We start from the raw sequence: 25,865 nt of genomic DNA, 5'->3' as shown, positions 1-25,865 counted from the left end.
GGTAGCGCGTAGAAGCAATAGACTTGGGGACTGGGGTAGGGTTGCCAGATCGATTCTTCCTGTTATCAGGATCAATAACCGATTTTTCGGGATATTAGGGGCTTTGGTCTGGAGAAAAAAAAAATAAGTTAATAATATTAATTATGCATAATATATTAAGTTAACAAACATATTTTTGCATAGCACTGTAGTTATAAGAAAAAAAAACATAGTAGGTATTTGTGACACATAATATAAGAACTGAATGAGCATGTTTATTGTTTTTGTTCTTACCATAAGAATTTGTAATTTTTTTTTGTGTGTTGTTTGCAAGTTTCGTTTGACGAAAATGTGAACTTAAAATTATCGAACTTGTTTTTCGGGAGATTATTTGCTTTGTCGGGAGTCGGGAGGACATACAAAAATTCGGGAGAATCCTGCCAATTCCCGACTGTCTGGCAACCCTAGACTGGGGGTCCAGTGGACGTAAAACATCAAGCAAGTCACAGTGAGCAGTCCTACCCTTGCTGCACAAGACTGGTGTTTGGAACTCCCTGTAAAACTCCTATGTCCAGAAGAGGACATTCATTGGTTGACATGATGATAATGTGTAGAAAATTGTGTGAAGGGTCGGAACCCTTTGTATTCCTCTCACAGAGTGAAGGCCTGTTCTCATGGGAAATTAATTGCCTGAGGATGATGAGATAGGTGGTAGAGAAAGACTTTTCAATTATATACTGTTCCCCTGCCTAGGGACACACAGATCAAAAAGCCTGTCTGTCCTGAAGACAAAATAGGCCTTCCCTTACTTTATACAGATTTAAAGGAAGCATGTTTTGAAATGAAATGAAATGAAATGAAATGAAATATTTATTTTGCTAAATATGGGTTAATTATTGGTGTTTAGGATATAAAGTTCCAACATATTCTGTTAACATGCAAAATTTAGACATTAAGATTTGGTTTAGACATTAAGTCATCTTAATATTAATCTTATTTGTTTTCAATTATATAAAATAATGTTCTGAGATTTATAGTGTCATATTAAATCATTGTATTAGTTATTTAATCACAATTCTAATAATATGTTTATAATTATTACATATTTAATTCATAAGAATTAACTTAATACAATGTGCATTTTAAATTATTTAGCTCAAGGATATTTATAGGTCACTATTTTGGCTATATCTAATGGCTTCCAGATAAAAATACATTTTTAACGAACTTTTTTAGAACTTTTTAATAGTACACAGTAATACATATATACCTAACGGTTTTGCAGTGCTTGCAAAGCCAAATTTTTGTCCAGTTTACACAATATCTTTATAAATTATAGCCTTTTTGTTGTTGTGATGTATAACATATTATTATTATTGTAAAGTTTTATTATCTGTTCAATCTGTTCAGTACTTTGAGAAAGAGTAATAAACATCCATATATCCAAACCTACAAACTTGCATTTATACTATAAGTAAAATAGGTTTAGTAGGATTATGACTTAACAAAAATATAATACAACAACACAACACAAATATGATACAACACTGATTTTGGTGAAATTATAGCATTGAATTCTTACTTTGTGACACATAAAACTATCAACAATTTGGTGTCCATAATATACAAAGACTGAACCACTTATAGCCCATGTGTCACACTAGCTGGTTAACTATATTTCATACTAGCTGTTTCCCTTGGTTTTATCGATGTTAAATATAGGTTGTAATAAAATGTTATATAAAGGTACATATTTTAATCTCAACTAGCTGTGCCCTATGGTGTAGGCACAGTGTACTGCAAATTGTTTACAACCTTCCTCAATAAATCAGCTACATAAGAAAACAATATAAGATTTTTTCAATCTTACTGATAGTTCCAATTTTATATACAAACGTACAAATAATCTGTTTAACTACTTGCATATAGCAAAGATAGTCAGATAGTATGCAAGTTCTTTCAAAATATTTCAACTTTGAAAGCTTAAAACAAAATTACGGTTTATTACTAACAAAGAATAGAAATTTTTAAAGCACCACACAATTAATGGACATTGAAGTAAGATTAAAGTAGTAAAGGCTCAAAATTATGAAATAAAAATACATACTTGTGCACAGTTTGATAGTGATGCCAATTGTAATTGCCCAACTTTAAATCAAGTTTCAACAATCAAGTTTCTCAGTGTGATACTAGATTACCGTATGACTTGGTATGCTCATATAGATTTTCCAATAGAATTAGAAAATTAATACGGGTTTTCAAATATCTCAGGCATATAGCTTCAAAAAAAATTCTCAACACTGTTTATTTAACTCTTGCCCAATCAGTTGTATCTTATTGCATTACTGTCTGCAGTAGTGCAGCCAAAACTAAATTTCTGGAGCTAGAGAGAGCCCAAAGATCTCTTTTAAAATAATGCTCTTTAAACCTTATCTGTTTTTAACTTCACAACCTTATTTAATCACTGGGTTGCTTACTGTCAGAAAGCTTTATATTTCAAGCATACTTCTTAGAAGGCACACAACTTTACCGTTTATAACTACCAGTAAACGAAATAGATATTGTGCGGCTAATTCATTTAAAACCAAAACTGCCTTTGCGCGGAAACAATACATGTCGCAATCAAACTATCTGTATAACGTGTTTAACAGGAAACTTAAAATATACCCACTAGGATTACATAAATGCAAAGAAATTTTAAATAAGTACCTTTTATCACTAAATTATGATGAGGTGGAATCTTTATTAGAACGTTTTATACAAAATTGAGTGGTGAATTTTCACAAATTCTGTCCTCCACAAACTTTGATCATGCACACACAAACATACACACACACACACACACACACACATACACACACACACACACACACACAATTACACACACTCAAACACACACACACACAAACATACATACACACACACACAAACATACACAGAAACTCGCATACTTATTTTGTATATTATAGGTTGTAATTTTTTATTATCATCTAAATTTCTTTATAACATGTCTGTCCTTTTGTATATCATTGTATCTCTTGTTTTGTTTGTTTACCTACCAGAAGAGCGGAATCTTCTGACACACAGGTATTAATACTACTCTTAAAAGAAGGCTTAATCTATATATTGATACCACCTGAAATAAACTATTTTTATTTTATTTTATTTTTAGTAAGAAAATGTATTATTTTCTTATCTTTTTACTGTTATTGTACTGTTACTTTAGAAAGAGTAATCTGTTCTGTAAAGAGTAAAGTACATATTTTTCGCAATTATGTCAGTTGTCATGAGGTAACATTTTGCTACTGATAGGTAGCAGTGATTCTAGTAAAGAAATTACCAGCCCGGCGTTGGGAAGTTGGTGGTGTAAGCCCCATTGCCTCGAAGAGCATGTTAAGCCGTCCGTCCCTTAATATGTTGGGAATAGTGGTTATAGCCCACCAACCCGCATTGAGGCGGCTTGGTGGGTCTATGCTCTAAAACTGTCTTTCCTATGAGAGACTGTGCCCTACTGTTTTAATGGTAAAACAATGATTGAATTATTTGCTCTTTACAATATTAGTGTCTAGATAACATAAAGTCATCTTAATAAATATATAAATAATATAAAAATAGTAAATCTCATATTATTTCAATGTCTTAATTTTAATTTGAGTTGTTGTTAAGTATTTTAGTTGTATAGTGTGCGAAGGCCATTATTATGCTGATATTTAGTTAATTTCTTTTAGTTAGAACAATTTGTGAAGACCGGAACCAGTGAGGCGAAAATTGACATTGAATTGTATCAAAAGCCGCAGCAGAGAAATGTTATTATAACAATGACGTTTAACAAAAAGAGTTCTATAACTTGGTACATAGATAACAAAACTGTGGACAAAAAAAGGGTACTTGAGTTAATTGAAAACTTACACATACAGGTCAGTTGATGTCTTAAGTTTATGTCTCACTTATATGTTTGTTTGTTTGTAACCGACTTCTTTGGACGCTATTTTGACCCACTTTAAACGGTCAGATTTCGTTCAAACTTTCGAGACATATCGAGGACCGATGGACAATACACACACACACGCTTTTTTTTACAATAAAATATGTTTTTTTTATTCACACTATTACTAATTAATATTTATTGAAATTTTTAAAACTATTCTTAATTGAAATTTATTAAAATTTATTTTCTATTTTTTAGTTCGGTTTTCTATAAAAAGCGTGTTTTTTAGTATTTTTAAACTATTATTTATTTTTTAAATAAATAGCTGTACCCTGCGGTTTCGTCCGCATTAACTATGGGATGCAGCATATTAATTCATTTATTTATTTATTAAGAGCACTAACAAAATGCATACCTATTACACGTTTTTAAATATAGCACTCACACAAAAACATGAACTGATATGCACGACAATTACAAGTGCACATTGAAAAAGCGTCATGTAAACTTAATTTGACAAAAAATTCAACTTACCGATAAGCGATTGGTGAGTTTTTTTTCTAAAACTTAGCATTTAATTACATTAGCATACAAAAAAACTGTTCAACTATATCGTACTAAAAACAGATAGTAAAGAAAGCGATAAAACTCCTTAGAACATATTTCAACACAACTAAACTGTGCGCAAATAATACATCTATTCATACTCTTGGAGTAATAAATCAAGTAAACATTGCCAAAGGCAAATTAACGTTCCCGGCATCTACTCGTCTCTCCTTAACTATTATATATCACAAATGGCTACAAATAAATGAGATGTGTGGTCTCATAGGAGCACCTAATAATAGTTGATAGGGTAAGCAACTCTAACCCAATTCAGTGAATAGATCTTGGCCCGACTTTTAAGTTCAAAGGAGAATATGACAACAAAGAATAGTATAAAATGTAAATTGTTGATCTTGGAAAAGAGCAACTGCTAAGTTTCTTGCCGGCTTTTTCTCGGTAGAATCTGCCTTCCGAACCGGTGGTAGAGTCACTACAGACAGACTTGACGTTTCGAAATTCTTATATTAGGCCTACTTGAGATAAATGATTTTTGAATTTTTGAGTTAGAATAAAAAAATAATTGTCCAAATCTGTTAAGATGGAGATATGGAGTCAAATCCACAAAATTTTTCTTTCTCTATCCCTTAGAAACCTGCCTGTTTGTTTCTGCTAGAAAATAGCCTAAAGCCTAGCTCAGAGTATAAGCTATATGTTTACTTAATTGCATTCATATCTGTGAAGTGGTTATTGCGTGATACGCGAACAGATATAAAAAAAAAAAAAATGTTTGGATTACAATATCGATACTAAAGCTAAAAAATGAAATATATATAATGTAAAAAATCGCCCAGTTTCATTTTTATTATAAGTATAAAATTTAATCGATCGATTTTTTTGCGTTAGGTGGAAAACTTATGCCAGTTTCTTCCTCAAGACAAAGTTCACGAATTCTCCGCAAAACAACCTCCAGAACGCTTACGCGATACCTTGGCCACAGTTGGAGCTCCAGGGAGTGTGGAACAGTTAAAAGATTTGAAGGCATTAAGAGCTGAACAAAAGGAGTTAGGGACCTGGCTACACAACAATCAGAAAGAGCTCCAGGAACTTGAAAGGAGAAACAATACGTAATTATATTAACTTATATTAAACTTAGCTTCTGCCAGTGGTTTTGTCCGCGTTTACTTTGTTTTTCATGAATCCCGCGGGAACCGTAAATTTTTGGAAGATAAATAGTAGTCTATCCAGTATTTAATCTATCTCCATTCCAAATTTTAGTAAATTTGATTCAGTAGATTTGTGTGTTATAGTAACCAACGACCTCCCTTGCGAAACGGAGAGCGGTGTTAATATAATGAGGAGGTACCGGGTTCGATTACCGGCAGGGGCAATTTAGTATTCAGAATTTTCTCTGGTCTGGTCTGGTGGGGAGCTTTTGCCGTGGCTTGTTACCATCCTTCAAAATCCACAGAACCGGCCCAAACCCACAAAAATTTACAACCAAATCTCGGAACATATAAAAGAAATAGAAAGTATAAACTTATTTACAAAATCCTTAAAACATTACTTGCTCGAGAAAGCTTATTATAAAATAAACGACTTCCTAAATGAGAATATTTAATATTGACAAAAATAAGTCCGCCTCTCAATCTGGTTACAGCGCCCTCACAGGGTTCCATTTCAAATGTAAACATTACATTGACATTCTTTTTTGAAAATATAATAATTATGTAATCTATATGACATTGTAATGGACTTGTAATTGAATAAATAAATAAATTGTACCGACAATGACGTGACGCTATTTAGTGTTCCGATGCGATGTCGCATAGAAACCGATTATATACCATCTTTACACAATTTGAGTTCATACTACGAGGTAGGACATAGACATACTTTTTATCCAGAAATTCGGATCAGTTCCTTTGCGAAAGTGTCTCTCTCCGTGAAATTTTAACGAATGAAAATAATTATTTTTGTACTGGATAGGTTTAGTTTTGCCTTAAGTTCGTGTAAATCTGATGAATTAAATTGGGGAAAGAGGACAGAACTCCTTAGCGGACAGCAGCAAATTCTTCACTTAATGCTTAAAGGTACTGAATACATGAAGTGTTGCAACATTTATGAAGACTAGGACAGTGCTAGGACTAAATTAAAATTTTTAGAAATTTTCTTGGTTAACTTGGTTTTCTGGGTTACTATTATTTATTAGTGATTGGAGCATAGCTTGATAGATACGAAATTATCATACAAACTTCCAAAGACGGGCACCCATCCATTTACTGAATTGGGTGAATGTTCCTTACCCAGCACTATCAACTGATATGTAGTGCTGCTGCTAAGCCACACATTATTAATGCAGTCATTTGTTATATGGAATTGTTGAACAGAGTATTTTAAATACAATTTTAAAGAAAAAAAACGAAAGTAGGTCCTCGGGACGGGCATTTGCGATTGGCAATGTTTACTTGATTGAAGGCTTCTAATAGTGGGATGGTTAAAGCTCCAAGAGCAAGAACAGATATATTCTTCGCCTACACCTTAGTTATTTGTTTAAATATGTTGAAATACTATCTGTACTTAATATCATACATCTGTATATTCGACACTTCCAGTACGATTAAAACAACTTTACCTTTGGTATCTGATTTATTGAGGTAGGTGTAGACTATGTAGCAGTACGCTTCGACCACCAATTTACGCGGGGGAAGCCGCAGGGCACGTATAGTGGATTAATAACAACGGTTTTACAAAATCTCTGAGAGAGAGAAACTCTTAATCGTTTTCTAAAGAAGATTAAAAATATATACAACTTGTAAATGAAAACCGAAATTACACTTCAGACGCTTTAGAGGTACATTATTAGTCTTAAACTTATCTGTGAAACGCTAATAGTTTTTAAGTAAACTACTTACTGAAAGTAATCAGATACAGCCCCATCACATGCAAAAAATAAAATCAAGTGACACCTGTCACTTTATTAGGTACTCGTCGCATAGCGTAGGTACTAAGCGCTTTTCTTTCAAATAGGGTTGTCATAAAACGCCATAAACATAGCGTCGCAAGTACAACAACAACAACAACAACGACTTGTTTATATTTTCAGATTAAAAAAAGATATTGAAGTAATGAAGGAAAGAAAAAAAATCGAGAAGGAGATAGAAGTTTGCGAAGCGAAAAAGCTTTGGCTTGAATACCTAGAGTTAAGAGACAAGGTCGGGGAATATGATCGGGATAGTAAAAAGCAAGCACGTAGAAAAAATAATTTTGAAAAAATTATCGAACCACTCAAAAACGACTTGGAAAACGTTAAAAAAGAAGTAAATGGTTTAGAGCAAATAAAACAAGCTGTTGTAAGTATAAGTATACTAAACACAACAAAGTATAGTGACCATACTACCACCATTGATGCGGTGCGCAGGTGTGTTGGGTTCCGTCTTTTTTTTTATTGCAGTACAACTATGCCGTGTGGTGACGGCAGATAGTACAGTTGCCACCACCCATCATCTTACCGCGAGTAAGGGAATGTAACGGAGAACGGACAGCAGCGTCCTCTGTACCACTACTAGAATCATCTGCCCAGCGTGGTGATTATGGGTAAACCCTCCCTTTGGGAGAAGCCTGTAGTCCAGCAGTGGACTATTATAGGCTGTTGATGATGATGGACCTGCTAGGGTTATGTCAGTCAGCCATACCCCTCATCGGTTTCCACGCAACATCGTACCGAAACGCTACATCGCTAGGATGGTAACAAGCCGGAGCCTAAAAGCCTCCCCCAGGCAAGATAAAAAAAAACCGGTATATTATAAATTCCCAAATTACATGTAACATACGCATCAAAAGTGCCATATATGTGCCTATATGAATAAAGAACTATTTGACTTTGACTTTGAACCCGTTGATCATAGTGAAATTCAAATATTTCTTTATTCAAATAGGCACATAGATGACACTTACGATGCGAACATTACATGTAAAATATGTCATAGAAGTGAGTTGATGGCGACAACTAAATTCGTCAATTTAAAACTAAAGCTACGAGGGTTCCCGGGTTCCCCAAATGCGCCCCGGTTTAAGAAGAAGCCCACAATAAACTTAGCCGGTTGTTTTTTTAGAGCAGTAATTTACACCCAAGCATTTTTATCGTTGACGTAGTCCTTAATACTATACTAGGACTTTTCTGTAAGCTTACGTTTACTTGAACTTTTTAAGTCATCTCCAAGATATCAACTGGTAGTTAATTGTAAAATTGTATACAATTTCCTGTAAATGAATTACTTATATTATATAGTCTAGTGTATGCACTGCAAGTTTATTTTTGCTTCTAATGTTCAAATTATTGCAGTCACATTTTCTCTTAAATTTAGATATATTTAGATCGAAGTCGGGACCTCCCGCTAATAAAGTCATTCGAAGGCTGCGGGCTAGATTATCACTAAAAATATGTGTGATGAACATGAATGTAATGATAAAGATATTCAGTAGTCATTTTAGTACCCGTAACACAAGCTACGGTTACTTTGAGGCTGGATGATGATTTGTGTAGTCGTAAGGGCACCAAGAGGTTACAAAAATAAAAATAATATGTATTTTTATAAGTATCGCTTTACTTCAGTTATTTTTAAGTACCTATTCAGTATTACCCGTTAAATTTTCATATTCGAGGGCTTCTGGAAGAAATCTCTTTAGAGATAAGTTTTCCTTGTGCACATCCTGTCTTTTGATGTTAAACTAAATATATGGTGTTCATGTGCATTTGGTAACTTCGGCGTGCTCGAAACAATAACATCAAACAAGCTGGAGATAAATTTATACTAATGAAAGACCTAAAATTTTAAAATACTGCAAACGTTTTTGTTTATTTGTCCTACACATCGCATATACGAGATATTGTCTTTCCTAACTACATTGAACCTTTCGGAAGACTGTCAAATTCAACAAATTTATTATTTAGCTAGCGGTCCCTCGCGCCTTCGTCCGAATATAAGTCAATAAGGAAGGAAGACATTTTAAAGGGGAACAACTTTGTCATACATGATTTTTGCGAAACTTTTAATCCGTTTACTCAGCGCATGCAGCGGAAGCTCTCTGAAGGAAAAAAAAACCCGATTTTGAAACATTCTTCATTGTTTCTATGCTGTTATATGCTATTTTTCGAATCGGACTAGTAGTTCCTATGATCATCGCGTTCAAGTAACACACATACTCTTAAGCTTTATATATTAGTATAAGATAAGATATGGTGTTATAGAGTTGGAAGGTAGTCTCCTGATTATTTTCTTGTTGCTATAAGGGTTTGATAATGTAGCCAGTATTACAAACATGAATGAGTAGTAATGAAGCGGTAATAGTCTAGTGATTAAGACTTCGGTCTCACTTTCGGCGGGGTCGAGTTCGATCCCCGGCACGCATCTCTATCTTTTCGGAGTTATGTGCGTTTTTAATTTAGGCAATTAAGATATCTATTGTTTTAATGGTGCAGGAAACATCTCGAGGAAACCTGCATGCCTGGGCGTTCGCCATAACGTTCGCAACGGCCTGTGAAGTCTGCCAATCCGCACGTAGCCGGCGCGTTGGACTAAGGCCTACAACCTTCAGAGAGCATACCCATGTGCTGTAGTGGGGCGGTAATGGGTTGATAATGAAGAATAACTTTTTTTATGTAATAAAAATATCTCTTATTTTAGAATACGGAAATACTAGCTATACAAGAGCAAATAACAGAAACTTTTGACTCTATAAAAAACCAAGCAGGACAACTTGAACTTGTTAAGGCGGCCTCACAAAAAAGAAAGGAAAGATACGAAAATAGAAAACAGGAACTAATTGAAGAGAGATCTAAGTTGGACAAATTGAACATGGACAAAGTGTCGCTCCGCGAAAAATTGGGAGATCGTAAGATATTTTTTATACTACATCTTTATATCAGACAGATCTTTAAAACTGCGTAAGGAATATTAACAAAATTTTCAGTAACATATAGTGATTTGAAAGGAAGGTTCATATTTTGTATACATGTATATTATAGTAGAGATAAGCCAAGTAGGTACTTGAAACATTTGTAATGGTATATGTTTATTTCCTAAAGATGATCCACAGTAACCCTTTTTATCTTTTACTTTTACAAATATCAAAAAAAGACTGGTTATTTACCAAGCTATTTTAAACTATACAGTATTATAATGAAATGTAATATCTTAGAGGAAATCAGAGATTGAAAAGTCGGGTCGTGCTGCTAGTGGGCCGTAAGTTACGTCAATCCCGGTCGCCAGAGGTTGGCGGGCAAGGCACTATTAAAATCAATTAACGCCAAGTTTACTCCAAAATATCAACGATCAAGAATAAGAGCCAAGAACTAGAATTCTTCAGGTGCATTTATACCAATCGAACAAAGAACCGGAGCTAGAAAAGAGCATTCATTCCAGGTCGTTTAGTGTAAACGAAAGGTCTCCAGCGTTTACACAAAAACAACAACGATCAAGAATAAGAACCAAGAACTAGTAGAATTCTTGGGCAAATGTTTAGCTCAGCCGAGCTCATTGCTAGAACATAATAACGCTTTGAAGAGAACGTTAAGGGGAGCGAGCACACAAGATCAAGCAAGAATTAGCAAGCGAGCATTCCTAGAATATTCCATAGAATCTTGCGAACGCATACAGAACAAAGACAGATCCAAAACCTTAGGGCTGGTCGACTTGTCTACCTTACCGTATATTGTCTTAACATATCCGTTATAATTGTTATGATATACTAATTTCTTTTTTTCCAGAAAATGATTTGAAAGAGGATCTTGCCAAAACACAGAAACAGATAGGCGTAACAACGGCTGCTTTACAACAATTCAAATATCAAAAATTAAACTTGAAACACGAAATTGACCATAACATTACACCGCAGATCCGACAGTACCAGGAAAGGTAAAGTGAAGCTGAACTAAGGAGTCTAGTCTAAACAGTTTTCCCCACAGAAGTCTAAATGACAAGCCACTAGAAATGTTGTGTATGGGTCATCTTGTCTCCTTTTTATAGTAATAATTCCGGACCAGTTGAAGACCGTCGTCTCTGAACAGATCAATACCTCGCGGGGCGTCACACGCATCCTACAAATTGTTGCCCGGTGTCTAATCAACCTGAGGTGTAAACCAAGCCTAAGCCTCATGTGCCTTTAATTAACCAGTTAACCACACCCTACACACATACACAGAAATGCTTCAGAAATAAGCAAGCGATAGCTCTTAACCGGATAAGCTCTGTCTGCAAAAAAGCTCTAAGTACTACTACTTGTCAATCTGTTGACAAGGTTGCTCTGTATGTCTGTGTGTTGTGATGAGTTGGTCATCTCTGCGAGTGTCTTAACAGACCATCTTTACACAATTTCTCATTTATAATATTAGTCCATGCTTGACGATTATCATGCCTGATGGAAAGCAAAGATAAGGTCTAGGTGGAGCTTTGAGCTGCATCATCACTTTCAATAAGAGCCTATTGTGATTTTCTACGGTTACTTACAATAACGAGATGACGCTCTTTCGATTCCACATAAATCTAAGTTAACATGTCTCAGACAATGCACTCAGATGTGATTGCAGTCACACGTAAAAACTTTACAAATATATCTTTTGCCGACCCTAGGGCGTTAATAGCTGAGGAGTTTTCACGACACTTCACCATCAGCTCCTTTCTTCTTCTTCTTCTTTCTCTGGGCTTGTCTCCGAACTTGGTCGGCCGGAACCTTCCGTTGTACGTAGTGCCACTGGGTAACTCGCAATCAGCTCCTTTATTGTGTCCTTTGTGACCAGCATTTATCCCTTACCAACCATATACCAAAATGGAATCGCAACCCGTGCATTTCTTAATATTGTGTAGTTCGGGTGGCTCTCCGTGGTCTTCATAACTTGACCAAATAATGCTTTTCGAAATGAAATGCTCCAGTTACTAAAAAAAATGCTCAAATCATCATAATATGTGTATCGTAGTATTTGAAAAGTTCCCTCTATTTCTTCAGGATCCCTACAACTGATCTTGACCTAATGAAAATTGGACCTTTCAAACAATAGATATTTCAAAGCATCCTCCTTTTTTAAGTTTGTTAAAAATTTAGTATAATGCTACGGCTCGTTTTTTATATAAACACGTCTCTCTGTAAAACGTATAATCATTGTAACCATTACAGAATAAGAAAATTGGAAGACGTCAATGAGGAACGACTTAGAATACTAGAGAGATCCAAACCGGACACTTATAAAGCTGTCATGTGGTTAAGACAGCATTTGAACCTGTTCGAAGAGGAAGTGCATGAGCCAATGATGCTTAAAGTAAGTTGATGATTTGTTCTATCATCCTCTAAAGGTCCCTGCACGGCTATCATGGGCAGGAGACAATTATATCCCCAAAGAAAGGGTGAAAATGTATCTTCCCACAGCTTTATAAACTCCCGGAGCACTGGTGCACAAGTGGAATTAATATGCAAATAATATATGTGTAATAATAAACGGGGGTAAACATTTCCATGTTCCCGTGCTTTAGCAGGTGTACACGTTACTTATACTCGTACCTCTTGTCTGGGGATATAAGATTGCCAGGTCCGAAGCGTTCCCCGAAAATTCCAGGTAGCTAGAAGTATTATTATCAGAATGAAAAAAGTACTCTGCAACCGCAGGCTTAAGATCCCTTTGCGCATTCGTCTCCTGCATTGTTACAAGACCTCAGGAAGCGAATAGAAGTATTTGTGATATGGGCATTCAGACGAATGTTGGCCATTAGTTGGACTCACAAAGTATCCAATGTGGTAGTTCTGCGACTCGTTGACTAAAACCGCAAACATCAAGGTCAGGAAAGATGCGCTGCTGGGGCACGAGAGATATAAGATCCTGCAACTGAGCTTATTAGGTTGCCGTAGATGAGGCGCTGGTCGCAGAAAAAAGTCCTGGCTTCATAACATCAACAACAGAGTGGGCTGGAATCGCGAGTGCAGCAGAATTATTTCGCGAAAAATAGACAGGAACTTACAAAGCTGACTGTCCACCTACAACCGCTAGCCGGTGAAGCACCGCAAGAAGAAGAGGCGTTCCGCATATATTATATACATATAATCATCATCATCGCCCGCAGCCTTTTAACGCTAAGCACAAGTCCCAACTCTCGTAGGTGAGATGGTTACATAGAGCCATCACAATGCTCCAATGCGCTGAAACGGGCTGATACTGATAATTCTTTAACAGCAAAAACACAATACCTAAAAAATTTTGGCCCGACCCAGGATTCGCCCGTCATTGAAGATGTTAGCCACTAGACAAGCGAGCAGTTGCTCGTCATCATCATGGACGTCCACTGCTGCTGGACATAGGTCTTTTGTAGGGAATGCCAAATACCACGGTCTTTTGCCGCTTGGGTACAGCGGCTCTAGGGCAGGCAGGTGTAACGAATCTATCCTACTTGCTAAATAAACAATATTTTTAAAGAATGTAATACCTCATAATTTACTACTGATAATTTGAACTTTTAAAGAAGTGGAATATGGAAATTACGATTTAGGAATAAATCTTTTTTCTCTATACGTTGTGTTGTGAACGGAGTATTATTTGAAATAATGCAACGGAGCGATACTCTAATAGTTGAGTTAGAGTACTGCATCACACTGTGATGCTACGACGTGATGCAATAACGTGGTAACATAATATGATTCTAATCTGTTGTTTTATGTTAGGCTGGGTTTTAGGCCTGTGGCATACTAGTCCTCGCAGTGAGCCTCACCCTGCCTTGACGTCTAACGTACAGATACCCAAATGCAGGGGATACCCAAACGTGGAACGCACTGCTATTAAGGTTCATTAGTGACCATGCGCTATATACGGCTCTGCATTTCTATCACAAATTAATGCATAGAATAACAGGGGGGGGGGGGGGGGGAGGATGCTTCCAATCGAACTTGTTTCTAGTCCGAGATCGGGAGGGAGTCCGTTGCGATGCGTGAGTTGGGGCTCGCAACTACGATTATTTCAATAAGAGATAGGTAGAATATAATATGATGAGGTAAGGGAGACATGATGTTGATAATGGGATCTAGTGGTTATCTAGATCCTATTTTCATGCCATTTAAGGAAATCTAGTCTTGTGAACTCGTTGCTTCTGACGCTCTAAAGGTCTTGAGTTATTATGGGACAACAAGGTCTTAGCCTCTGGATGATAATGTGCTTATACATAATACTTATTTAAGAAATTATGAAACCTTACGGAGAGATCTTTAATAGGAACCAGTTGGTTTAGTTACACAGGCCAAAAGCAGTTGGTACACATATAATATTTTGATGTACTTGTGTCCCACAGATAAACTTCTCCGACCCGAAATACGCTCGGTACTTAGAATCTACTGTACCTGCGAGGGATCTGATTGCGTTCACATTTGAGTCGACCAGCGATATGAATCAGTTCCTGAAAATCGTTCGGTCCCAAGACTTGAGACTAGTGAATGCTGTGCAGAGTAAGGGACTACCGGAAAAATCCGATGATATCAGACGTTTGAGGTAGGTGTTCACTTGATATCTTATGATCATAAAAAAACATAGATTATAAATAGACATCCACAATACTTCCAGGCAATTGTAATGTTATCCCAAATATTTCCTCGATATCCCAACAAGTTAATAGTGGTGTTGTAGTATACATTTATGAAGAGTGCTTCATTTATGGCTGTAGAATTATACAATAAGTAGTCCACAGACTGTGAAAATCTGACTTGCCTTTTGGAAAACTATTATTGTATATGTAAAAATAACTTAAATATGTATTTTGTAATGTTTAAACTCTAATAATTTTTATCTTTATCTTGTACTTGCACACTATTGACAAATAGTGTGCAAAAACCTATAAATGACAAAATTTTATTTACCATCACATAATATGTATCAATATTCTGGCAAATGAAAAATGAAAATGAAGAAATTGTTTAACAACAACATCCATTTTGGTACAATCCTGAAAAAAGTTTGCGGCATTTCGCTAGAACTGTTTGCCTCAACATTTCTCATTATGACACTGAAGCTGTTGCTGGACTATTGTCTTAGTTCTAGAATCTGTATATTTACTACCAAATTAAATAATATGTACATAAAAATGTGTACATGATAGTGAGATGATAGCGATAACCACGATAAGGTAAATAAATAAATAAATTAGGTCTAAGAAGAAGCCCACAAAAAATTTACCTGGATGTTCTGGTTGTCACCATCTCACATTGTCATTTCTAATTTTTTAAAGTATCCAATATTTATCGTATAAATAGTCCTTTAAAGTATTATAATAGGATTTTTCTATGTATATGCTCATGTTCATGTCTCCAAGATATCAACCGGAAGTTCATTGAAAAATATCAGTGTCCATACATTATACATTAACATTTCTCCCCCGTTTATTTGGTCCTTGTATGTTTTTTAACTGATCACTTTTGCCACAGCTACCTCGGTTTCCAAACGTACCTCGTCGACACAATAACTGCTCCGGATGCTATATTAAGATTTCTTTGCAAGCAGTACAAAATACACAAGATACCTATCGGTAACCAGCATACCTACGACAACAGTGACAGAGTGCCTCCAAACATTACAAAGTTCTTTACAGGTTAGTACGATACGACGTCATAAAGCGGTGTTAGCCTAGTACTTCGAGCTTCGGCCTCCCTTTTCCGAAACAGAGTTCGATTCCCCACCTCCAACTTTCCATAATATGCCCGCTTTTTAGTTTAAGCAATTAAAATATCACTTGCTTTAACGGTGCAGGAAACGCCTTCAGAACTTGAATTCTTAGACAGACAGGATGGCTGAGAATTCTTCATAAAGTTCTTAAGGCGTGGGAAGTCTACCAAACTGTACTTGACCAGCGTGGTGGACTACGGCGGATGTAGTGGGCCGGTAACGGGTTGCTAGTGATAATGATGCTGACTGTATTACCTACCTATGTTTACTGTTTACCGATATTGTAACTAGATGGCGCTCGCTCGATACCATATAAATCTTGCTTAACTTTCAGCCGATCGGATAAGTACACTTAATTCGATAATCTCACTGCTGATATTGAAACAGTATTACGTCTAAAGTAAAATAGAACTAATGTCACTCGTGTTAGTCATGAATTTTGTAATGAGAATCTTTATTTTACATATGAAGAAGGCGACATTTTGATAAACTGAGTTTCAAGCTTGTCCTGCATCTGCGATAGGAGCTCAAGACAGAAAGAAAAAAATAAAAAATTAATGATCGGAGATAGCCGTTAATATCACTTGCTTCAACGGTGAAGGAAAACATCGTGAGGAAACCTGCATACTTGAGAGTTCACCATAATGATCTGAAAGGTATGCGGAGTCCACCAATCCGCACTGCGCCAGCGTGGTGGACTACGGCCTTAACCCCTTCTCATTGTAGGGAGACCCGTGCCCTGTAGTGGGCCGGTAATGGGTTGCTATGATGATGATGATTAATGAATGATTGAATGATTGAAGAGTTGAGCTCGTTTTGCAGATGCAAGGTAAGACTGAAACTCATTGTTGCCTTTTTTCATATATAAAATACGGCATTACGTACCGTCATGTGTGCTGGCTATAGAAGTATGGCCGATTGCTAGTAGCTTTCGTTTTACTCAAATGTTGCAATGTTTCGAATATCATAGCAACTATACGATTAAAAAAAAAACACTTAGTATGGTTTTTTGTATACACATAGACCTTGAGTTATCTAAAAATGCGTATTGATGTTTCGATGTGATGTGATATTTTAATTGCTTGCACTAAAAACGCACATAACTCAGTTAGAGGTGTGTAGTGGGAATCGAACGCAGTCCCTCCCAATCGAAGCCGACGCCTTATCACTAGGCTCAGCCTAACACGACATCATTAATTTAAAATACTTACCTTTATTTCAGAAAACCACTTATTTACGATACGCGTTTCGTCGTACAGCGGTATTAAATCTAGTTCTACAAGGGAGATATCATCCGCGAATCTATTGGCTAATTCCCTCGATGCCGAACAAATCAACAGTTTGAGAAATCAGTAAGTACATATTTACGGCAATAATAATAAACGTAGTAAGTACATCTATCTGCTGGATAGTTATACAATTGGTGTTTATATGTATTTTCTAAGTATTTATATATATATATAATTCATAAAAATATTCATCAGTCATCTTAGTACCCATAACACAAGCTACGCTTACTTTGGGGCTAGGTGGCGATGTGTGTATTGTCGTAGTATATTTATTTATTTATTTACAATTATTTATCCCCATCGGTTATCAGTAGCCTTAGAACAAGATTTTCGCGCTCGCAATCAAAGAGTCTTTCTCGCATATCAGTTTTAGTCAAAATTGGGTTTTATTTCAATACTTATAAGATCCATTTTACTCTTATGTTCTAGTATTTCCATACTCGAAAACGACTCCCCGTTTGCGTGCGAACAAATCCTTTATTAAGGCTAAAGTTATTTGATTTTCGAAAGAAGAAGACAAAACATTGCGAACTATACCCTTTTACAACAAATATTACTATAAAAAAATGAGCGGGAAATTTCTTTCTAATCATGAAAATCATGAAAATCTTAACAGCAATCGTAAACATACTAATTTGCATTTTATTTTTGTTATTCCTCTATGATCTAGCGTGATGATCAAAATTATAGTCTAGATCAGTGGCGTTCCTAGAATTTGAGCGAGCCAAGGACTAGCTTGACTCATCCTGACCTCTAAAGCGTAGTTTTTGTTGTGCTGACCAAAATTTGAAAAACGCTACGATTATGGTCAATACGCGAAATACGATAGGAGATAATAATTGCATTTATTTCTGGGAGCACTAATACACACGTTAGCAGCACTCAAGTCTTTAAAGCACCAAATAAGTTATTTAAATTATAATAACGAGCAGCGTTCCAACCATCCTTTTTGTTAGAAAAAAATATACAATACACAAAAAAACACCTACTTACCTAATTTATTCAAATCCAGGAGTATCCAACATTCCAACGGATTTTGAATACCGGTCTGTTAATTTTTTTTTTACAGTTGTAACTAGTTCGGGAAATACACAAGTCATCAGCTGTAAAGATATCAGCTGTTTTGTTCGCCACAAAAAAAAAGTTAAAAACCTTTTGTTGAACACACCTGAACTCGCCACAAGAAACAATTTCTACACAATTTAGCGCATATTTAATATAATTTACTTTAATTTATTAAGGAAAAATCCAGTGAAATAATCACTAAAACACACGGAATAAACACTTATTTGTCTGAAGTTGTTTATCTCAGTTGTTTAAATTTTCTAGTCAACCACACGAACTTCAACCCGTAATCTTGCTTTTCTATCCGTACTAGATTATTACATAATTTATATTTTCTCTGCTAAATACACGAACATTTTTTTGAGTTAATAAAAAGAAAGCATTTAGAATTAGACCCATATAAGCCAATGACTGAGCGAGACAAGGCATTCCATCGTTGCGTTTCCGTAATTCGGATATGCATAGAATATAAGTTAGAATGCGCGCGGCTACGAAATGCGTTCGGATACACGCGCAAAAAAAAAATGTCTTGCATAATGAATGCTTGTTTACTCATTTTTTAACCTTTCCTCAGTAGTGTCTGGACACTACTGAGGAAAGGTTAAAAAATACTGTTTATTTTCTCATTGCTATCAAGTATGAATTGCATTTTCTAAAAGTCGAGCAGGGTGTTTATTGTAAGGCTAGTCCGGCTTTTCGGCTTCTAGGGTAGTCAGTACCGCCACTGGTCTAGATAATCAACATTTTTAAAATATATTACATCATCATCATCCGCAGCCAATTGACGTCCGACGACTGGACAAAGGCTTCGTCTCTCATACTCGTAGCAGACACGGTTTTAGAGCATAAACCCATCAGGCTGCTACAATGCGGGTTGGTGGGTATTAAAGACTATTACCACAATTAAGTGATAATAACCAGGAACGACGGCTCTAAGCGCTGGAGCCACGTGGGCAACAAGGCAGTTGGTCTAGTAGTTAATTCAAAAGATATAATTCATAATTTTGTTAAAGAATGTTTGTTGCATGTTTGCATAATTGCCATCTCTTTTACAAGATAGCTTTACGAAGAGTCCGAGTAGTAGTCGTAGTTTCCGAGTATGGGAATACTTGAATATTAAAGTAAAATTGATCTTATTTCTTTTTATAAAAGCTCAAATTTGCCTACAATACTTAGCTCGGATATTTGACCACAACATATATGAAAAGAAGTACAGGATTTGCGACTCTAAAACGAGTGACATTAGGACTATTTTACTTCTACTAGTTGATTAGCAAAATAGGCTACGGATTTTGTATCAGTATCCTATTTTGCTTTATCAACTTCAACTGTCAACCTGACCGTAAATAAATGTTCCTGTAATCATATGCTTCTTTTTTAGATTAGCCGAGTTACAAAGTACCGAGTCGATGAACCGTCTTAGTATCGATGAAATAAACAAGAAGTTAGACATCTTAGAGAATAACCTCAGAGAACTGAACGGCACAAGAGAATATATCGAGTCGTGTATTGATAAGGTGAGTTACAACCGTAAAAATAAAAAAAACAGGAACATACGTACGGCTGCAATTTGTAGGGCATTTTTTACTGAACAATGTTTTAAGTTCATCTCTAGTTCAGTTTACACAAGATAGAACATTAATTTTAATTTTTTAAAGTTTTTATTCCTTACAAGTTAGTCCTTGGATGGATCGATGGAGAGAACTACATTAGGAGTATCTCTATATGATCTAATCAGAAATGAGGAGATCTATGGAAGCATTATTAGTTATCTCGATATTATAAGTATTTAAGTGTAATATAGTCGTAAAAATTTTCATCAGCTATCTTAGTACCCATAACGCAAGCAACGCTTACTTTGGTGCTAGATAAGGTTGTGAGTATTGTCGTAGTATATTTATGTAGTGTTTATTAGAGCTACCGAGCAGGAGAATCTGTATGGTGTATTTTATAATTTCTTCAATCGTTATGCTTCACACCAAAAAGATCTTCAGCAATGTACCCTCTACGCACGTTTCACTCCGAAACCGGAGCATACCCAGGAGATGTTGAGTTTACAATTTAAAAATTTAGCAAATCAAGCTTAATTTTCATAATATACGGTGAAATTCCGCAAAGTAGCGCCTGCTTCTATCCAATGTCTCATCTCAAAATGAGAAGGGCCGTATAGGCCGTAGTTCATTATGCTGGCAAAGTGCGGTTTGTTAGACAACACGAAAAACATTATAGAGAAATTTGTTTTTTTATATATGTTTTTAATACATTGAATTCTTACAGATAACATCAAATGTACGAAAAATTAATTTGCAAATAGAAAAGGTCAACGATCTGACTAATGATTGCACATTCGACTTAGAGGATGAAATTGTTATGTGCAAATTAAAATGCAAGGATTGTGCCCTAAAACAGTGCAGATTACATCAAGAGTTGTGTGGCATTATGAAAGCCATGCAGAAAAAAATTATGAAAAAGGAGTTATGCTCGGTAAGGGACTTTCTCTAAATCCTTTATTAGTGTGTGCCATATTATAGAACACCCGTACTTCTATTACTCTGCATGGAAACTTTATACCCACACATTGTATGCCTTTACTCTTACATCAAACTCTTATTATTTGCATGATTGTGATGAATTTTTGTCATTTACTTAAACAACTGCTGAAGTTTACTATATATATACAATGTTCTGTTCCTTAAAAAAAGCTATATTATACTAATGTTAATATTAAGAGTATGCAGTATTAGAGACCAGAGTGCCAAGTGTGATATTTTAAAACTGCATGGCAATTAAATTGCGAATTTGCGTAACAATATAAACAATGGGTGATCTATCGATATATATTTTTGTAGGTGAAATTGAATATCAGCAGAGAGGCGATATTGGACCGCGATGCACAGTTACGAGAACGTTTAAAGGAAAGCCGTGAAATTGAGGTAAGTTTTCTGTGTCCACACCACTGTCTCTTAATTCGATTTATACCCTCATTATCATAATTGCAGTGTTTTGGAAAATATCACACTTCAATCATAGGGTTGAGTCAAAGCGCATCAATGCTAATAAATTTTCACCTCAAAGTCCACAAAGTAATGTGTACTGTAATAATGAATACAGAATATACACTCTTTCTAATCTCGACGAAAACCGCCATTGTTTATTCCAATACAACGTGCGCTCAAGCTAAATTACACCTTAACGCTGCGCGTACACGTGTGTTACAAACAAAACACTGAAGAAAAGACACAAAGAATACAGTAATACTCAGCAGTGGCGTGCATAGAGGGTATGCACAGGGTATGCAGATGATATAAAATGAAGAAAATCTCCAGTACGAGTTATAAATACTTAAGGTTATGCTTTTTATAACTCTTGCAACACCTATCCTTAAGTTTTTCATAACTCGTACTGGAAATTTTCTTCATTTTATATCATCTGCATACCCTGTGCATACCCTCTATGCACGCCACTGAGTAATAGTACTAGCAATAGTTTAAATATTTATAAGTATTTAATTAATAAAAACCTTAATAAAACCTGTTTAGTAATATTCATACAAACGGACAGGCATAATAGTTTACAAGAGTGGTGGACTACAGCCTAAGCCCTTTACAGACCTAGATGAGACCCGTGCCGTGTAGTAGGCTAGTAAATGGGTTGATAATGAGGGAGAATCAAACGTACCCTACGTTAAAAAATTATATTTATATGAAAAAAATGAGTAAAATATATATATACTAGCTGTTGCCCAGGACTTCGTCTGATGGTTTGATTTTGTTTTTTGATGTGGCATTAAATTTAGTTAAAGATTCAAAAAAAATTAAGTATTTAGTATCGTTAAATGAGGGGATTGCTGCGGTCCGCTGAGGAGTTCTGTCTTCTATCTCCAACCACAGTTTGGGCAAAATTTAACACATAACCTCTATAGTACGAAAATAATTATTTAAATCGGTTATAATTTGCCGGAGTTATGGTGTATAATCGTCAAACACTCTTCTTCTTCTGGGCAGTTTCCGCACGTAAGCGCTTCGCTTGTTGTACGTCAAACACTCATCCCCTCTCCCAAAGGAACCGAGCTTAATGTCGGGATAAAAAGTATCCTTTATTACTTCTAATACTTCCAAGAATATGTGTACAAAGTTTCATGAGGATCGGTTTTTGCGTGAAAGCGTAACAAACAAACTTACATTGACATTTATAATATTAGTAAGGATATATATACATATATATATTTTAAGTAGGCCTAATATAAGCACTTTTATAACGACTATTTGTAGTGCTTCTACTACCGGTTCGGAAGGAAGATTCTACCGAGAAGAAGCCGGCAAGTAACGTAACAGTTGCTCTTTTCCAACATAATTTTACAATTTAACAATTATTGTTCTATCTTTATTATATTGTTGCATCTTGTATGACATGAAAGCGGAGCGGCTTGCTTCCAAGCAACCTTGTCATTAAGAAGTTCATTAATAGTATAGTAACCTCGATGTATCAAATATACATACAATGTTTACATACATTCTTTAAACTTTTGCAAAGGTAAATCTAATATTTCCTAAGGAATCATGTCCTAAAAGCATATACTCAGCCCCACAAAGATTTTCTGCACTTTTCTAAGACGATATGCTTACATCACCAATTTATGAACGTTTCCAGGAAGTATTGCAAAGAATACAAAATCTGCTAGATGCCGCTAAGTCTTCTGCGAAACAGAAGCAGATTGAAATAAAACAGTGTTGTAAAAACAAGCTGCCGAATGAACCTGAATTTCCCAATAAGGAGATGTTTGATGCTCTGCCGTCTGAACAGCAGGCGTTAGACACGCTTTGCTGTGAACTAAGGACCAGGATGGGTCTTTTGGATGCAGGAGATGAGCAGGTTTGTTCGTTTATTTAGTTATTATTCTCTTGGCGCGCTATAAACATATTATTCAAATTGTAATGTCAGAGAGAACGAAAAAATGACCAATAAATTTTCAGGCACCATTGGAAATAGGAAAGTAGAAAATTGAATGTATATCGGCACAATCGGCCACTTTTGCCACTAGATGGTGCTCTTTCGATTCCATATAAAATGTACTTAACTTACACTCGAGTGAATAAGTAAACGTAGGTTAAAAATCTTTCATAAGGCATCCTGTAGATAAAGCTGCATTCATATTTGATTTGCGTGTCTTGGCACTGATACACTCAGCGATATATTTAGGTATGCATCCAATAGGTATAAGAAGAGGTGGTGAAAAGTTCACGGGGTTATGTAGTTTTGTATGAAAGTGCAAATACAATATACATAAGTAATTATTTATGACTTAAGGTGAGGAGGCAATAGTAAAAACGTATATTTTGTAACAAATGTGTAAATAGTGAAAAACAATCAAATTCACTTCAGTAATAGGCACGATTTTGAATTTTGAAAAAAGGCCTTATATTGTTCTTATACAGAAATAACGAAGCTACAAAAAACATCACACAAACATTTTCCTATATTTCCTACATTCATATTTATATGTGGGAATCGAACCCACAGTGTTGGACTCAGAAAGCAGGGTAGCTGCTCACTACACCTATCAGATGTTTTAGCGATTCTTTGTTACTGTCGTCATGCCTGTTATACAGGCAAATTACACAAACGAGCTTTGACATTTAAAATAAACATAGTTTAGTATGTAGTAGATTGTATAAGTATGTAAATCGGAATTGATTAATTAATAGTTCTACACATTCCAGGTGATCAAGCAATACGAGGAACAAGAAAAACAGATCAATAAACTGCAAACAACATTAAAAAATTCATCAAGAAACACCAAGGAACTAGAGAACAAATTGAGAAGAATAAAGTGAGTAGCATTGATTATTTTCTTTCCGGTTGGTCTGTTTAATTATACCCTTTGTCGTGCGCCGTTTGCTGCAAGTGGCGTCCTGCAACTAGCACAACGCACACACAAACACACGCACAATCGCAAACTTATAACCCCGTCGTTTTTGGATCGGGGGTTAATCAAACTGCTTTGCTGAAACTTTGAGCCTGAGATCTGAGAGAGGCTGAGCGTACTTTGAATTTGAATTAAAAATATATATTTTCATATTCTATTTCTAAATAATAGATATTAAAGAAGGACGAATGAAACTTAAGGGTGCGAAGAACCTATAAAATATTATTTTGTTTCAATAAATAAATAAATAAAATTAAAATAAATGAACGTTTTCAAATAAAACTGATGCTAGAATTTCACGCTTACTGTAATTTATGTAGAATCTTTCTTGGCTGGATAAATAGATTGGCAAGTCCAGGCTTTGCTCGTTAAAACGCAAAAGTGTGGGGTCCCGCGGCGCGGGAATTTGAAAATTTAAAAACTCTGAATTTCCCCTGGTCGACGAAGACGTGCCGCTAAGCGATTTAGAGTTCCGGTACGATATCGCGTAGAACTCGGTTACTATAATTGCCACTACATTCTCACTTACCAGCAAGTGAGAATGCAATGAAGGCCTAACTTGTAGTGGAATTAAAAAAAACAATACTACTTTTGGATGGAAACAATGTCAAATTGTTAATTTTATTTATCTTAAATAGGGCCCAATGGCTGCCGTCACTGGAAAAATTGATTCAGAACATCAATGCAAAGTTTTCAGAGATGTTTGCAAATCTAAACTGCGCTGGGGAGGTCAAACTTGTGAAGGACGGCAGCGAGGTAAGATTGTGATTATTGTTATAGCTTTAGTCATCGGCTTCGGTCTATATTTTAAACCCCGACACAACAACGACGGGGTATTATTTATGTTTTTATGTTTGCATCGTAACGTCTAAACAAAAGAAACTGCATTTTTTTTGTTTCAAAGGAAAATTAGTCGGGAAAGTTCTTAGCTGTTGCTTTGATGAAAATCGGTCCAAAATGGCCGCCGTCACAAAATTACATATTATTTAACAACCTTTATGACAAATTGCAAATTTCAAAACCAAGATGGCCACCACCACAAAATAATTAATTACTTGTTTTCACTACCCTCTCAATATGGATATCAAATGAAAGGGCTTGAAAAGTAGAATAATGCACACGATATAGAAAGTCGAGGGTATTTTAAATTTATATGTACAATATTTGACGGTCGATTGGTGCAGTGGGCAGCGACCCTGCTATCTGAGTCCAAGGCTGTGGGTGTCATTCCCACAACTGAAAAACGTTTCTGTGATGAACATGAATGATTTTCAGTGTCTGGGTGGTTTATCTGTATTTTATAAGTATTTATGTATATTATTCATAAAAATATGCATCAGTTGTCTGAGTACCCATAACACAAGCTGAGCTTACTTTGGGGCTTGATGGCGATGTGCGTATTGTCGTAGTATATTTATTTATTATTTATAATTCATTAATATGAGC

The 25,865-nt window shown here is 35.6% G+C and overlaps 1 protein-coding gene across 1 annotated transcript in view; it reads left to right on the top strand.

Annotated features, from left to right (window-relative positions):
* LOC120637765 (structural maintenance of chromosomes protein 5) overlaps positions 1-25,865 on the top strand; it is a 30,272-nt gene that overhangs the window by 895 nt on the left and 3,512 nt on the right. The window contains exons 3-17 of the mRNA XM_039909780.1: positions 3,708-3,896; positions 5,357-5,577; positions 7,557-7,803; positions 10,138-10,345; positions 11,220-11,367; positions 12,623-12,764; positions 14,776-14,972; positions 15,902-16,065; positions 17,362-17,491; positions 19,875-20,010; positions 20,771-20,977; positions 21,343-21,426; positions 23,144-23,365; positions 24,214-24,323; positions 25,058-25,175. Coding sequence (XP_039765714.1) covers positions 3,708-3,896; positions 5,357-5,577; positions 7,557-7,803; positions 10,138-10,345; positions 11,220-11,367; positions 12,623-12,764; positions 14,776-14,972; positions 15,902-16,065; positions 17,362-17,491; positions 19,875-20,010; positions 20,771-20,977; positions 21,343-21,426; positions 23,144-23,365; positions 24,214-24,323; positions 25,058-25,175 — 2,523 coding nt within the window. The remainder of the gene's footprint in view (positions 1-3,707; positions 3,897-5,356; positions 5,578-7,556; positions 7,804-10,137; positions 10,346-11,219; positions 11,368-12,622; positions 12,765-14,775; positions 14,973-15,901; positions 16,066-17,361; positions 17,492-19,874; positions 20,011-20,770; positions 20,978-21,342; positions 21,427-23,143; positions 23,366-24,213; positions 24,324-25,057; positions 25,176-25,865) is intronic.

Source organism: Pararge aegeria, chromosome 1 (genome assembly GCF_905163445.1).
Source record: "Pararge aegeria chromosome 1, ilParAegt1.1, whole genome shotgun sequence".
Classification (NCBI taxonomy): domain Eukaryota; kingdom Metazoa; phylum Arthropoda; class Insecta; order Lepidoptera; family Nymphalidae; genus Pararge; species Pararge aegeria.
Note: the sequence above shows the minus strand (reverse complement) of the source record. Positions and strands in the feature narration are given on the sequence as shown.